This window comes from Pundamilia nyererei, unplaced genomic scaffold (genome assembly GCF_000239375.1).
Source record: "Pundamilia nyererei isolate P.nyererei 1_Seehausen unplaced genomic scaffold, PunNye1.0 scaffold00161, whole genome shotgun sequence".
Classification (NCBI taxonomy): Eukaryota; Metazoa; Chordata; class Actinopteri; order Cichliformes; family Cichlidae; genus Pundamilia; species Pundamilia nyererei.
Genome location: NW_005187562.1, coordinates 733,439 through 750,799, shown reverse-complemented (window position 1 = coordinate 750,799; position 17,361 = coordinate 733,439). Strand labels below are relative to the sequence as shown.

At 39.2% G+C, this 17,361-nt stretch overlaps 1 protein-coding gene across 1 annotated transcript in view; it reads left to right on the top strand.

Moving 5' to 3' along the window:
- Positions 1 to 17,361, top strand: part of nbas (NBAS subunit of NRZ tethering complex) — a 186,909-nt gene that overhangs the window by 137,072 nt on the left and 32,476 nt on the right. Inside the window, exon 48 of the mRNA XM_013913956.1 lies at positions 16,616 to 16,755. Within this exon, the coding sequence (XP_013769410.1) occupies positions 16,616 to 16,755 (140 nt within the window). The remainder of the gene's footprint in view (positions 1 to 16,615; positions 16,756 to 17,361) is intronic.

Sequence of the window (17,361 nt, the reverse complement as noted above, 5' to 3'; positions counted from 1 at the left end):
ATCAGTGCAGGTCTTTAAGTCCAGATTGAAAACCTATTTTTATTCCCTGGCTTTTAACTCTGTAGGAAACTGACACCTTCTTATTTATTTTATTGTTTGTAATGATTTTATGGTATTTTTAATTTGGTTGTTGTTTTGACTTGTGTTGCCTCTGTAAAGCACTTTGTGATTTTATCTTGAAAGGTGCTATATAAATAAAATTTTACTTACTTTACTTACTTACTTAAGGTTATTTCTTTATGACATTTCAAAGACAATCAGGAAACGTCGGAAAGCAAATATGCATGTAAGTGTAGGTGTGTGCGCTTATTCTGCGTAGGTGCACACTGTACTTTGTGTACACTGTGCTTGTTGACGTAGCTGCCATCTCTGCTACTGCCTTGATTTCGTATTGTGGCGATGTTAATTAGTATCCCAAATCCCATGGCAGTGCTAGCAATAATGGCCACACACACACCTACACACACTCAAGTGCAGTGAAAGAAGGTGGCTCTCTGCATTAAAGCCTTCATATAGCTTTTCACTGTAAATGTGAAGGAAAATCACATGCATGTCTGTGTGGGTGAATAAGCAGTGATCACAGATTGATGCGACGTGTCTCCGTCAATGTCATGGATCATTTGCCGTGAAACACTGCTTTGATGCTGTTTGGACCAAGCAGTGTGTCATCTATATAATAATATGGATGAAGTGAGGTGAGCAGAATGTGCTCTGCCATTCCCTCCATAAGCTTCTCTGTAGCTACACCCCCTCCCGACCTCACACATTAAATCCAACCTAGCCTGTCTGACTTTTCCCGAAGGCGGGTCTTCTTCTCCTTCCTTTTTTTTCCCCATTTCACATTTCAAAATGTCATGTCCTTTTCCCCACTTGCAATTCATTGATTATTTTTTATTCATATTTGATAAGGTTGAAATTATGGGTTAGTCGGCCAAACATATTCCCAAAGTATATAATTATTCAGGTCAATCATAAAAACACATTTTATTCTTTATATTCACTTTCTGCCGTATCCAATTATTTCCTCTTTGTCCGTTCTTTTTCATGGCCTGTCTTGATAGAAAGTTATATCTAAACACACTCCTGATTCTTGTTTCCCACAGTCTCTGTATCAGTCTTTGCTTTTGTTTCGTTGATAGAATTTCCATTTTTATGCACCAATTAAGCAGAAAATTATAGAATACATCTGTTTGTGGGCTTTCATGCATATGTAAACATGACAGGCACAATATTTGAAAAGGGCTTAAGACCTCAGTGTGTTTTAAGTGTTGTTACAAGTGCATATGGGTTTGCCAACACATGGACAAACATATATGTTTGCTCACACCTAAGTGCATCTGCCCTCCCGCCATATCATAAAACACCCCCATCACAGCTGCTGTATATTTAAATATTAAGGCAACCGTTTGAAGTATGCAACACCCGAGTGCTAAGATAAGCCTTTGCTTGACATGAAAGACGTTGAAGGATGGCATACTATTTTGTTGGAACTACAGTCTTTGTTTGATATGACAGGAATACAAACAGGAACACAAGTGGGATTGTTTCTGGTTGACAGAACAATGGTGTTGTTGATTATTAACAGGCACAACAAGGAATTGTGTGCAAAAAATAATAAATAAAAAAATAATTTTATAAAAATGACAGCGTGTTGCCGCGGTGGGGAACATGTGAAGAGGAGAAGCCGGACAGGGAAGCTGGGAAAGATTTGTCTGATGAAAGCGAATGAGCCTGTACTGTGGGAAGAGGGTTTTACAAGAACAAAGAGCGAGCAGAGTCTCTTTCCAAGTAGATAAATAATAAATGTGATGGGGTTGAGAAAGCTATCTTATGGCCACAGCCTAATGCAACAGATCAGGGGTCATTGTCGTGATGGCAAAGCCCCAGCTATAATTCCACTTGTTTTGGCAGCTTTTATCTATCCCCTTTGGGCTCTCTCTCTTTTTTTGAAAACTTTATTTATGCTCTGTTTTTAACTTGGAGCCAGGAGAGATGAGCACAGTGCTTTGTCATCTTGGTGGGATCACTGATGACTTGGAAAGAAGAAAAAAAAAAAGACCCTAAACACCAGAGAGGAGGCAGAGCAATAAAATAAACAAGAAAAGAAGGGATGTGCAGAGGGAGACAGACAGGAGGAAAAATAAGAAGAAAAGAGCCCGAGGACAGCTGAAGTTATAGGAGTGGGCAGCGCGGTGCCAGATGAGAAAGAGGGAGAGAGACAGTGAAAACTGAGATGAAGGGGAAGGGACTCTTGCGATGTTATCTTTTTTGGCATGTTCTTTGCTGCTTCGTAGCGCCAGGTAAACGCAGTCTTCAGCTCACATCTACCTTTGAATTTTTGTTTAAACGAAATTTTACACATAAATAATTTAAGCAAATTCCCATCTTAAGTTACGCTATCTTCCTCACACCTCGAATATTCATCGAGCTATGTACGCATGCATGATTAAGGAGAATGAGCAGTTGTAACACTGGGTTTAATATGTTACCGTGCGCCGCTGTGTGTCGAGATGGTTTTAAGCGACAAGCTTGTTCTCTCCTTCTAACACCGATCTACTCTTGCTTTCTAGCCACTCCTCTTCTGTGTTTTGTCTTCTGAGCTCTCCCCCCTCCGGTCTCTTATCTTACTCTTCTTCCTCTCTTGAGGCGTGCGCCATTATGTACACCCAGGTGTCATGTTATGCAATGTGGGTCTACAAAGTTAGTGCACAGAAAATGCAAAACGAATAGAGGGAGAGGTTAGAAAAGCTGTATTTGTTTGTCATTGCACTCAACTTGTCATGTCATGCATACACAAGGGTATTTGTGTGGGTTTTTGTTTGTTCTCCACAGGCCTGTGTGTCTTTATCTCTGCACTTATGTTTCCCCTGCATGTTTTATGCGTCTCACTTTCAACTCGTAATAAACTCCTGAAACCCCTACAGGCCTCGAGGCTTTGCCCTTTTGGTGTTTGCTTCTCTTTGCGCTCTCTCTCCCTCTTTTTTTTTTTTTTCTCCCCCTAAACCTGCCCCCTCTTATCAACTCCACTCACTTCCTCTGCATCGCTCATTTTCTGCCTCACTCTTCCCAACCCGCTTTCTCCCCTCTTGTGAAGTGTGCGACCTCTGTAACTTTATTTTGCTCGTCGCTGGGGACATTAGCCAGAGCAGGTCAATGAATATTGATGAGCTCATTCAGAGCGCTCTCAGTAAAGGCCAGACAACGAGATCTCTGCATCCCATGGCTCCGCTGGCACTCCCAGTCCGATACACTGACATGCCCACATCCCGTGTTCTCTCCCTTCACTTTTTTTTCTTCTTCTTGCCTCTCAGGTCAAGGACTGAGATAATTGCCAAGTCATAGAGAAGATTATCAGGTAGCTTTGTTGATGGGGGCAAAGGTTCACACAGTGTTTCACTAATAGCCCGTGTAAATTTAGGAAGAAACGGAGCATCTGTGACTTGAATTTGATTTTGAAGAGAAGCAGACTCATGGGTCACATTAGCTGAACGAGGCTGTCAGGTGTAGTGTTGCTTGTGATGCAGAGTATTTCAAAAAAAGAGTTTACTATGCACATTTTTGTTAGTAACCATTTTTGATTAATCGGTGCATGGCAATTGCAATCATATGCATGACCTTATCATATCGTTTTAAATTTTAAAATATCATCATGAATTACAATTTGAAATTAAGTCTAGAAATATGAAAAAGGTTAATTTTTTTTGAAACAAAGGTCAAAAAGCAACATTCTCAAGTATTACCCAACAGCAAAGTACATTAACTGCACACTTAAGGGTGGAGATGAACTTGAACAAATTAGTGCAGTCTAACCTATTGGGATATTGCAAATAATTGAACTTTAATTTAATAGTCACAAAAACGTGTTACTTTATCATTGGAAGTAAGGAAGAGGAGGCAAAGTATGGGGTTTTTTGTGGAATTTTTTTTTTTTTTTTTTTTTAAGAAACAATAAAATCTGGTTCAGAAATGTGTATATGTATAGCTTTTGAGATTAACTAGCCTTCCTGTCATGTTCGTGTTTAATCTGACCAATTTACAACTTAAAACACTCATAAATACCGTGTTTTACATCTGATTGCCTCAAGGCCTTATAATATCCTCCACACTATGCACATGAACATATAAAAGCGATGATCACGTCTTTCATTGACTTTTGAGTGTTTTAATCAACCTTGTTACATCTGTGGTGCGCCCCTGTGGGGTCGTTCAGTCAACAACCCACTGAAATGACCCACTGAACTGAATTTGGTGGTGAAAAATGTTTGTTATGCTAATTTAAGAGCTGTTAAAACAGACCAGTCAATTTTGAGCAGGAACACTAAAGTAAGGAGGTGAACAAAACTGGAGGGCTAGTGGAAAGACAAATTGTGTCTTGTAATTTATTGATGCTTTTATTTTTTGTTGTAATTGTATTATTTTTATTCCTATGTTCAGCACTTTGGTCAGTGGTTGCTGCTTTTAAAGTGCTTTATGAATAAAGTTGGTTGCTCACTTAATTTGGAGCAACTGGTCATGACAGTCCTTACCGCAAAACTTCCGCAAAACAGTTACCTGGACCAGAAATTGGTTTGGGTGGTTGTCATTTACTTTACATAGACAACCACCCAACATATTACATATTGACACAATTAGATGCCCAGGTATTTATTTAAAAAATGCTATCCCCCTTCATGCTGCTCGTTTGATAGAAAGGGGGAATTGAGAGTGCTCGTCGTCGTGATTGAAGTAAGATGTGATGAGTGTGGGAGAGAGCTGCCAAGACGGACAGTGATGGACAGCACTCATCATTAACCCGTCGACCACAGTGTCACACCGGCAGGTGATGATTTGTTAACTATATACTTCCACCAGTCACTCAGTTGCAAGGAGGGAACTTGTGAGGAATGAAGGGATGGTGTCATGTGGTGCTGGTCTGCATGCGTGTGGTGTGATCTAATAACTGCAGCATAAATGGAGTTTTTATTTAAAGTTGCACTGACAGTATGAATGAGCGCTGTCTTGAAATATCAGTGTCCTTATTACTTACATCTTTCCACCATGAGGATGATATTTTGGTAGGGATGGGTATCGTTTAGGTTTTATCCAATACCGGTGCCAAACCGGTACTTTTAAAACGGTGCCGGTGCTCAAACGGTGCTTAAAGAATGGAGAACACAAAATTGGTCCAAAAACCTCTCATGTTCAGCTGGTTTTTTGTAAAAAGATAACAATGTTAGCCTTTTCTGCAGCTATGGGGCATATATGGTATCACTCTTGGCTGGAAGCAGTGCTTAAACAATGGAAAAAACACAAACTTTGTCCAAAACCTCTCATGTTTAACTGTTTCCCACTTTTTCTTTGGTCATTTTAGCCTTTTTGGCCAGGGTGAAGGGAGCATCTGCCATCAAACAAGAAGACAGCCGCATGTAGCTATGATGATGTTTGCTAGTTCACCTTACATGCATTAATGTAATAACGTGGTTAGCCTACTCAACGTAAATTACACACGAACAACATTAAGCTACTCACGCAGAGAAGAACGGCTGCTGTTGTCCTCATCATTTCTGCTACACTGGCAGGGCTAGGGGCCAGGACTCTCCTCTTCGTGTTTTTGGGGGATGTTGCTAACTCCGGGTCCGATAACAGGCAACCCACCCGCAGTAGATGTGCTCGGTGTGAGGTCTCGCAGCAAGCTATCAAATACAGCGCATTTCTGGGCTTTTAAAAAAAAATATGTACGATGATTATTGTGTTTTGATTCATTCATAGTTCAACTTAATGTAGGCAGTAAGTCATCATCCAGTTAGCCAACCGTTTTGCTTTGATTGTACAGTATGAACAATGGGGAAAAACAGACTGAAGGCATACAGAGATTCACATTTTACCTGATATCCTTGGGTCGTTTAGCTCAAGCAATGCTGTGCCTCAGTTTTCAAGTATTTGTGGCATTAGTTATTTACCAGTTAACAGTGAATTTGAAGTTTCTATTATATATGCCTATCTAAATACTCTATATATTGTTTTTTTATATTTAGTGATGTAACATTATATTTAAGTTAGTGCTGTCAGCGTGCGTGGGGCTGCACGGCGTCAACGCATTAGTGCAGTTAGCTCTTAACGTGTTAGCGTCGTCCAGCCCCACCCACGTGGCGATCCGCAGTAACTCGCTAACCGAGATTTAATGCAGTTACTGCATTAATGTCATTTTAAGAAGATTAACGCTGACAGCACTAACTTAAATTTATATATGGGCTGTGCATGATTGTGTTATATAGCACATATTATCCACAATTGTTTACACTGTAGTCAGTGTTGTTCATTACAGATTCTAGCCATAGGGTGTTTTGTTAAGGCAGACAGAGGCAGAGCTGTGACTCTGTGCTGTTTTTCTAAAATGAACCTCTGATGAAAGTTATTGATGTTGAGAGTTTAAATGGTAATTATTAAACTTTAAAGAAACTTTAAAAAACCATTCAGAGCTTGACCAGCAGCACTGATTGTTGAGTCTAGGAGTTATTTGTCAGACTTCCCCCTTGCTGATTGTGAGTGATTGAGCTGTTTGTCTTCTACATTTACAGACAACTGAGATTTTATTTTTTTTGAAGCCATGATTTGATTAATTAATAATAAAAAAAAACTAGTGCATGTTGAAAATGTAAGCATTAATCATCAATCACTGTCATCAGAGCTGTATCTGATACGACTGCAGTAGGTTCCTGTCTTGACTGTAATCCGTTTAGTCTGCAGGTAATATATATAAAAGCCTTTTACTGCATTAAGTAGTCGCTCTGTTTCACCGAATGTGAAAAGGAATGACTGCAGAAGTAGACGATAATTTAGAGGAGGTGGTCAACAGCTGTTGAATATTGCAGCCTTTTCATTTTCGGAGAGCTGTCAAAAGGAAATGTAGATATGAAGACTGTTTTCAGAACTCTGGTTGTCCCCTCAAACCTCCAGCAAGTAAGCAATTACTCCAAGGGTTGCTCTGTTAAATCAATAATTTAGGGGGCGATCGTGGCTCAAGAGTTGGGCATTCGCCTTGTAATTGGAAGGTTGCCAGTTCGAGCCCCGGCTTGGACAGTCTCGGTCGTTGTGTCCTTGGGCAAGACACTTCACCCGTTGCCTACTGGTGGTGGCGCCAGTATTCGGCAGCCTCGCCTCTGTCAGTGCGCCCCAGGGTGGCTGTGGCTACAATGTGGCTTGCCATCACCAGTGTGTGAATGTGTGTGTGAATGGGTGGATGACTGGATATGTAAAGCGCTTTGGGGTCCTTAGGGACTAGTAAAGCGCTATATAAATACAGGCCATTTACCATTTACCATAATTAAACCTCAGCCTATGAACACTTTGGTAAAAAAAAAACATGTGCAGTAGATTTTTGTCAAATGTTAAGCAGGCCCCTTATTTCCCTATGTTTACTGACCATGTGATCATACCTTTCTTTTATGTGAAGCTACAAAAGGTATCTACAGACTGCAACATCGTTATGCCCACAATCAGTTTTGAACTAAAAGAAGAAAACGTAGGGTCATAAATAAGTTTGTAGGGTCCTGGGAATTTGTTTTAATGGAGCAATGAGTAATTTGATGGGAGGCAACTTGTCTAGGAGCAATCGTTGTCCAACTTGGACTGACTGCAACCGCTCCCAGACAGTCTGCAAATAATTCCTGCCTAATTTATAAGAAGGCAGATTCCCAACCTGTTGCAATCAGTCTGAGTCACTCTGGATTGATGAGCACAACTAATCTGCCATGCTTCTGGCTATAAAAGCAAGATCTTTTTGCAGATAAGCTGTCTTACAGCAGCTGCGTCACTGCTTGTGGAGGAATTCCTCAATTTCTGTGAGGTTCTGGGTGAACTCTTGCTGTGCTTGCCGATTTATCTTTTATGACACATAATTATCACAAACAAGACTGTATGTAATGGCCAACTTGACCCCATTCAATTGCAAACTTATAGCAGACTAACAGCAGCGTATTGCCATTTTATTGTCACCTTATTGCCGTCTTGGTTCACCAAGTGCTGCTGTGAAGATGGGATCTGACTGCGAATGGTTGCAGACCTGCTTCCCCATCTTTGAAGAAACCATTTCAAAGGCTGCAAGATCAAATGCTCATTTCACACAGTTGCAGTAATTCTATTTATCTGGCACTCTACAACTACTGTTGTCCCTAAATAGATTTTTAGCATTAATTGAAGCTTGGCAGTCAGTGGACTTTCCACCAACATAATCACCCCAAACATACACACGTGGTCATACACATATGCTCAAGTCAAATAAAGCCTGATTTGGCTTCTTTTTTTTTTTTTCTTCTTAAAATGTTGCTTTATGTCAGTCCCCGGTTTTAAATTTAAAAATTCCACCAGAATGCTGTCAGAAATTGAGCAACTACCAAAAAAAAATAATGGGGTTAAATCTATGAAAGGTATAATGATGTTATTATTGAATACTGACTTTGTAGGTTGAAGAACTGTGATTATGGGCTTTATGGAGATTGTTCTATTTATAACACTTTATATTTTTACTATAACAATAATATAAAATATCAACAATTTACAAACTAGTGCAAAAATGAGTACTTTTCTGTCTTCTTAACATAAACCAACAAAGGAATACCAAAAAAGAAGGTTCCTCTGCTCTGTAGCTTGTGCAACGTTTTGAAGATATTTAGATTATGCACTAAAAAAAAAAAAAAGAGTCTAGTAACTCTTAACAAGCTCACATGAAAGCACAAACATTAACACTAAGCTTGGTATGGCGTAGCATGGCCTGGTTGGGCGTCAGAAACATGAGTGAGTGGCATAGGCCTTAAGCCAGCATAGCCAGGTGGTCAATTTAATGTATGGACCATCAGTCTCTAGTCTAGTCACTCGCATTAGAACATGTAGGCAGGGAGGGAGAGAGAAAACATACTGTCAACCTGAGGTGCAAATAATGCATTGCCAATTATGTCTCTGGGTCGTAACAAGAGGAGAGGCAGTTCTTCAAGCCTTGGCACCCACTATACTCTAACATAGCTTCATAGCTTCATGCTCAAGCAACAGCGGTATGTTTGCAAACTGTAATAAATGTTATGCCGTACCTGTCAGGCACTTAGTAATTACCTCAAACCTTCTCGTGCCCTTAAACATCTATGTTGCACTGTACACTGCTTTTAGGGTGGATGTTGACAGTCCTCAATAAAATGGGTAGAAGGCAGGTTTTTCAAGGAAAGGCAGTCCTTTGCTTAACTTTTATGCTTTGAGTACCTATAGACCATTTCTTTTAGTGTTGTTTTGTATGCTGACATATGAAATACATTAGCTAACATGTCAAAACATAAAAATTTACTTTAACAGTATATAAGACAAAAACTTTAACCCATAAAACCCTGCTCAGGTTGGTGCTGTGACCTGCAATAATAGTGTTAATAATGGTATTTTTGCTTGTGTATTTTCATGCTTGAAAAATGAAAGATTTTTTACAATTTGTTCAAGTTGATTTAAATATAAGCCTTTTAATAAAGGAATATTTCTTTAGTTTTATGTGTACTGAACTAAGTCCTCTTAGTCACTTAACCAACAACAAGCTATTATAGATTTGTTCAGTTCATTTAAAAGGATGCCATAAATTGTAAAATGATCAAATGTACTGAAGACGGCATATGGGGCTCATTTCATTGGAATATTATGTTTACCCCTGAAGAATTATTGTTCAGCATTTAGGGTATTCGTTCTAAAATTATCTACAGTATTACCTTCAAGTGTGATGAAAGCCGTGCATATTTAACAGACCACAGATGAACACTTTGATGCTGGAATATTTATTTAGTGGGATCTTATAGCCTAAGGAAAGACTGTGACATATGGTGAAAACAGTTTCACAGAGGTTATGGAGCTTTGTTTCTTTGCTTCTTCTCTGCGTGCATGTTTGCATGGTCCTCATTGTATTTTGTGTGTGTCTCCCCATTAATGGAGTGAAAGCAGTCTCATGCAAGTGACTCTTTCATCTGTCTACCCCCTCAAACACACTCGCATACATATATAGTTTCTCTTTCTAAAGCAGTAAACGTCATCTGGACTCGTCTGCTGCGGTCTTTTATACTTCATCTCCATTTCTATCCTCTGAGAACTGTATGTGTTTTTGCCCATGAGGTTTCTGACAATCTCTTTTTCTTTTTTTTGCTTTGCTATTGATGTGGCCCTATCTCTTTCTCACACACTGGCACTCTTCCTGTCTTTTTTCCACTCCTATTTTATTATCATATGCTGATAGCAGAGTTAGAATGCATTGCAATTTTTCAATTTGCAAAGCGAGAACCTTTTGGACTACACAACACTGTTTTTGGCAAACTACAATCAACTCTGATTACTGTTAGTCTTTTTCAAAAAGGTGAAAGCAGTTTTTTTCAGCTTTAGGAAGATTTACAAGGTATGACATTTCAGTCAATCTTTCTAACTCATGTAATGCTGTGTAAGCTTTTAGACGAGACCAAGAGGAGACTGCTGTAGATTTGAAAGGAAAATGTTTTTCCCATCTCCCTTAAAGCAGGACTTTTACCACTCAGCAGTGCAGCATGTTGATATGTAAGGCTCTCCTTGGCTGTTTTGTCTTCATTTCATAATGTGTCAGATATTCTTCTTGTAAAACAATGCAGACTTTTAAACTTTCAGTTATACTGATAAGTCATGTGAACAACTAAATAAACCCTAACTGCTTCCAAAAAAGGAACGTCTCATATTATACAGCCCTTACTTATCATTTTAAATGTAAAAGTTTATGACAATACAATTAGGAAAAAAAAAGTGTGGCTTGTTTATAAATGTTAAAAATGTCCTTTGAACAGATGAGAAGAAATGCCAAACCAAGCACAGCACAAACACCTCATACCAACTGCTGAGCTCAGAGGTGCAGGCTCATGATTTGTTTTTGTTTTTTTGGGGGATTTTTTCAGCAGCTGCACGTGAGGACCTTGCAGTCATTGACTCGCCTGTGCCAGAGTATTCTAGAGTGAAGTTTGAGGTTTTCTGTCCCACAGTTAAAGATTGGCCCAGACTGGGTCATGCAACAGGATGAAGATCCCAAGCAGAGCAGTAAATCTAAAACCAAATGGCTGAGCTGAAAAAGAAAAAAATCAGTGTGTCGCAATGAAATGCAATGAAAGTGTTCATCTGGAACACTTTCAGTTCCAGATGAACTGAAAGTGTGGGCCTAATATCCTTCACAATGATGTGACAGACTGAAGAAGTCATACAGAAGATGATCACTTCGTTATTGCTGCTAAAGGTGGTTCTACGAGCTACTTGATCATAGGGTGGTTCTACAAGACACAATTTGAAGATTTGCAAAAAGAATTCCAGATTTTTGATTTATCCATCATTGTTTACTGTTATGCAACATTAAATACACTCAGGCAGAAGGTCAGAAGGCAGCAGAATTTGTGGCTATATTTTATATAGGTTTTTCCCTTTGCATGTTAGTGATTTAACATATTTGTATTTTCGCTTACAGTGTTTCTGTCTGGGTTTCCAGAGCCAAGTCACGATTTCCAATACAGATAGTGTGTGTTATTAATAGAGACTGTGTTATCCTGGAGACCTGAATATTACTGCCATTCCCGCAGTTTTTCAGATGTTGGTGAACGCCTCATTTCTATCTCCCTGTCCCTACTTTTTTGAAACATGCTGGCTTCGAAATCATAATCATTTTAAAAAGAGCCTCATTGTTTCTGTTTCAGTTTTTAGCGTTTTGTACAAAGTGTTTCTAAATCAATGATTTGTCTTGAAACTTCATAGCAAACATTAGTAGATGGAGATGGGCATTTTGCAGTGTCCCATTGCAATTGCATATCAAGACACACACAAGCAGTTTCAGTTCTTCATCCTGCTGAAAAGGCTGACAGAGGGTAATAAAGCAGCTACTGGTAACTGCTCATTGTCATGTTTCATTTACTTCCACCTCCCCCTGTCTGCTTTCTTCATTTCCATGCTTTCTTCTTGTTCTCTATGTAACACTGATGTATATCTTTTTGTTAGCACCGTGGCTACCTCCAGGCACAGTGGGCGAGCAGTTTAGCATGCTGTTGTCATAATTTAACAGCAGCGTTGGCTGTGCCAGCAGAAAAGAATTGGTTTTTTTATACTTAAAATTACACGCAGTTTGTACTTTCACCCTGTGCAACCATTTCTCTCTGTCGGTATTATGGCATATCATATTGTTTGCGGATCTCTCAGTGGGAGCGGCTGCAAGTGGTTTACAAGAACTGAAGTCTTAATTTCAGTTTTTTTCCACACTTACTCAATTTGGTTTTAAGGGAAATGTGTGGTAGAAATTTTTTCTACACCTTATCTGTAATATATAGTATTTCCATGTGATTATTTAAAAGAAATTAAAAAAGAGCAATCCATACCATTTCTAACATACGTTTTACTGCCTAAAGTGTCTTTTGCTGCCTCTTCTTTATTGCTAAACAACTAGCGCTGCTGGTTAAAGCTGCTGTTTTCGGTTGATTTGTTTTATTTTCACACAATAGAGAAATATTGCACAGTGGATATGGTATGGTATTTTTTCCTGATAACCTATAGCACTTTATGTTTTCCTTGGCTTTAAAAATAAACCATTGTTTCTGCAGCACTGAGGTAGTTCTATGAACATAGTAATGATTCCCACTTATGTGACACCTGATAAACACAACATTAAGGCCATTCCCCGTGCTTTTCTTTTATCACGCTTACTAAAGCCACATACACAGTACTTAGGATGGAAAAATCAATGCCTGACCTGCTGTTGCTGTGCTATGATTGGTTCTGTCTTGAGGGGGAAAAAATAAAAAAAATAGTTACTTTACAGATGTTGTTATCCATACAGGAGATCAGTGCTTGATTAAAAAAAAAATTAACATAAAAAAAAGACTTTTTAGATAGTAGGAATGTGGTGTGTGGGTATTTGCAGCCTTTGTATGCACACAGGAGATTTACAACTCCACCACTGGGAATGACACAGATCCACACACCTGCAAAAACACAATATGTTTATTAGTTTCACATGGCAACTAATTTGGTCAAAATCTTTGATGAAATAAAACAAAAGAATCTCAGCATTGATTTGTAATTGCGGTTTGAGTTTGGCTGTGGGCTGTGATTTGATATGTGACTTATAAATATGAAAACGTCCAACATATTCTCTGAACAACTTAAGATGAGAGGAGTGCACAACAACGCAAGATTATTGTATTAACAAGTATGTTGTGGGGGAGCCACGATTGCGGGGCGATCGTGGCTCAAGAGTTGGAAGTTCGCCTTGTAATCGGAAGGTTGCCGGTTCGAGCCCCGGCTTGGACAGTCTCGGTCGTTGTGTCCTTGGGCAAGACACTTCACCCGTTGCCTACTGGTGGTGGTCAGAGGGCCCGGTGGCGCCAGTGTCCGGCAGCCTCGCCTCTGTCAGTGCGCCCCAGGGTGGCTGTGGCTACAATGTAGCTTGCCATCACCAGTGTGTGAATGTGTGCGTGAATGGGTGGATGACTGGATATGTAAAGCGCTTTGGGGTCCTTAGGGACTAGTAAAGCGCTATATAAATACAGGCCATTTACCATTTACCATGTTGAGGTTAAAGACAGTATCACGAAGTTTACCCTTTTTAACTTATGACGAGTAAACCTAGTCTAAAGCAGGTTATGTTTAGAATTTCTGTTTAAAATCACATCTTTAAAAAAACACACATTTCAATGACTACTTTGATTTTTCATTCTCTACTGAGAGAATAGGTTTTATTCTTGCAACATAGTGAGCCGCAGCTTAAAGAGGCATACTGTAAAGTTGGTCCACAGCAGAATTCAAGTTTATTTGATCCAGAAATTATATTTTCATATTCATCCTATATATCAGATCTATTTTATACAGATGAAATTAAACCTAATAGACCAGAGATTACAAAACTTTACAATGTCTTCACCTTTTAAATTTTTTTTATGACAGTGACTAAAGTAGGTTGCAGTTGATTGGTCAGTTTTTTGCCAAAAAATCGAGCTGACAAGTCAAATGCCCCGTTTAACTGAAGCAGATAGCTTGGGTTGACAAAGACAGCTTGATAACCAGTGTCGTGATACGTTTTATCTCTGACTGAGATTTTAGGTTTTGCCAGGCCAGCTAACAAAAAGAAAGTCTGGCTATTTAAAACTTGCTTAGTAGTACACATCTCATAAAAGCCTGCAAATGAGTCAGAGTCAGATTTAGGGTGAGTAACGCGGGGGCTACAGAGATTTAGGAAACGAATTCTGAAGAAAATCTGGGAGGAATTAGCAAAATGTGCTATTTTGAAAGCAAAAGAAAAGAGTGACGAAAGAATTTTCACTGCAGGCAAGCTGGTTTTAAATAATTGTCAAAAAACATAAACTTGATTATTACAGAGCTACCTGCGGGTAATTAAAATGCTTTATTTTGAGCACAACTGATGAATTACTGTTTCCAGGCATTACAGTATTTTGGTGCAACACCTTTAGCAAAGAAGAATAAATATAATTTGGAACAAGGACAAGGATCCTCGAGGCTTCGCTGCATGGTAATAAGGGGAAGAATAATCAGAACAAACACAATAGGGCTCCGGCTGCTTTGCTCCATGTAGGGTCTTAATTATCACATGCTATGTTGCCTTGCTGTCTAAAAGCATCAATATTAGGATGGGCAAAGGGTGGGAAGACGTGGAACGCAGATTGAAAGTATCTGACAGTGCTAAACAGTTTTTAAATAGTAAAGAGATTTTGATGTACATCATATTTACATTGGTTTATTTCCCTCGCTAATATATTTCATGGCATCTGCTAACAGTTTCACTCCACCCTCCCTCTTCCGTTTGCCCTCCTGCACTCTGTTCATTGTACAACGCCACAGAGGAAATGTTGGTTTTAATCACTAGGCATAATTAATTGACATCCTTCCTTGTTAAGAAAATAAAAGCCTCAGAGCCACAAAGTAATTGACAGAGTTAATTTGGGGGACAACTGTAGGTGAGTTTTGACGTGTGTGTGAGTGGGCAAGTGAGACGATGCAATCTGATAGCCTTTTGTATGCGAAAGAGTTTCTATTTGGATGCATCTGGGTGCACTCGCCGTTTATCATTTTTCCATTCCAGGGGGAACATATAATCAGAATATTATCGGGGAATCCCAAGGTCTCACATACCCTTGAATTTTCATAGATAATGAATAAATGTGTCCATAAAACTTTAAAAAGGCATCAATAGTTAGAAAATGTTCAGTATTCATAATGCATTAAAGCAGTAATAATGATGAACACGCTCTGGGTTGCGGTTTACATTCAGGGATGGATTTGAAAGCTTTAGATTGCAGTGAGAGCTTTTTACAGGTAGTTAAGATTCCATTTCTGTTTCCCAAGTGACCTCCATTTCCAGAAGGTCCAGAGCTTAAGCTTTACTCATTTATTGCTCCATCCTCCATCACAAGGCAATTGACTACAACACTGGGCGTGTATCTGTTATGCTGCCAGTGGTTTAGTGCATGATTAGACATTTATAACATGTCTCAGAAGAACTTTAGTCGATTGCCACGACTTTTGCTGTTTATAACAGAATTGTGCAGTAAAAATATGTTTCTGTATATCTCTGAGGTTGATTTTTCCATTGAAGCATATTTTCGAATGATTCGGGGTTCATTTTGGCTGTATATGAGTGCTTTAGAGCTAGATGTCAGCCAATAAACGAGTGGGATCTGTGCCGTGTGCATGGATTTAAAACCATTATACAAGTAAAGTATCGCTAGGAATAGAATACAAATCCAGTCGTATAAATGTGAGCGCTCCACCAAGGCTGACACCGTTCCCCGAGTCTGGCTGCTAGTGATGCATGTGTGTGCGTACATGTGTTTGTGTGTGTGACACAGCCTGTCTTGCAGCAGCCTTGCTTTGGCAGGTCATAGTTTTCCCCTCAGAAATCAGCCGCTCTCTGAACTGTTAAATCACACTAGAAGCCAACCTTTGAGAAGAAAATTAATTACTTTCCCTCCTCTCCCCCTCCTCCTCCCTCTCCTCCTCCTCTCATTTCTTCCATATTATCCCTCCCTCATTCCTTTTCATTCTCTTTTCTCACATTCTTTCCCCTCAGTCGTTTTTTCTTTTTTCAAATAAAGTTGGCCACAGGTGCCTTTTTTTTTTTTTTTTTTTTTGGAAAATAACAATGAAATGTGCCATTACTCTTAAAAGCCTTATTCTTTCCGTTTGCTGGCTTTGTAGCTTTGATGGAGCTCTAGATTGACTGCGTGTGACTGTGCAGTTCATTCGCATCTTGCTTTGGCAGGAATATCGTGCCCGCAATCTTTAGTGAAATCATTATGTTGTCAAGTTTGTTGAGAGCTTTCTTAATTTGAAATCAATGAAATGGGCTCTATCCATTTTTGCGTATGGTGTGTAGTGGAAATAGCCCGCCCGATGACTAAGATGAGCGTCTCAGTGGATGATGCTGGCATTCGCTGTTATGTTTATCATCAACGATACACATAAGGCAGAATTTTAACAGAAACAGGCATGCTCGATGTTCAGTGTCCTAGGTAAAGCTCGCAGTCAATGTTCTCGTAGCTGCCATTTTGTTTTCATTCCAAATCGATTTGCCTTCCTCACAACCCGGTTTCTCTTTTTACCTTTTTCTCAGATCCAGATAGAGGATGTGGAGAATGAAGAAAAACGATACAGCCTTTTCCAGGAGCTGTTGGAAGCGGCGCAGAAGTGGGAAGACTTTCAGTTGCTCATTCTTCTCCTCCAAGCATGGCCACCTATGATGAAAGAGGAAGTGTAAGACAAACGTCCATCTTATTTCGTGTTAATGATTTAACAGTGATGATTTAACAGGACAGTGCTGTCATGGCTTCTATAAAGACTGATTATCAGTTTAAAAAAAAGTTAAGTATTGTAAGTGTTTAAAAACAGCTGTGGAGTAGTGAAGACTTAAATGCTGAACCTTATCTTTGACAGAGCCAGGCTAGCTGCGCATCCTTCCAGTAAACTATGTGAGCTCTGCTGTTGGCTCTTGTCTAAAGTTCAGTGGACTGAATATGAGACAGAGCAGAATTAACTGTCAGCAAGAAAAGAAAAAAGCCTCAAAGTATTTTTTTGAGCACATCTATTGTGGTTGTTACATACTTTTTAAATGATTTTTAAGCGTTTTTATAGTTTTTAAGGCTGTATTCGTGTTTTGCAAAAATCTTGTATCTAATTTCTTTATATTTTTCTTCCTAGTTGCCAGACTTTCTTATGATTTTAATGTGGTCCTGAGCAGTATTTCTCTAGGTTTTCTGAAGTTCTTCAGAAAGTTTGGAGCTTTTCTTTGGATGTTGGCTCTTTATCCACACATTCTCAGTCCAGTCCATGCACCTGACAATTTTATTTTATATATATATA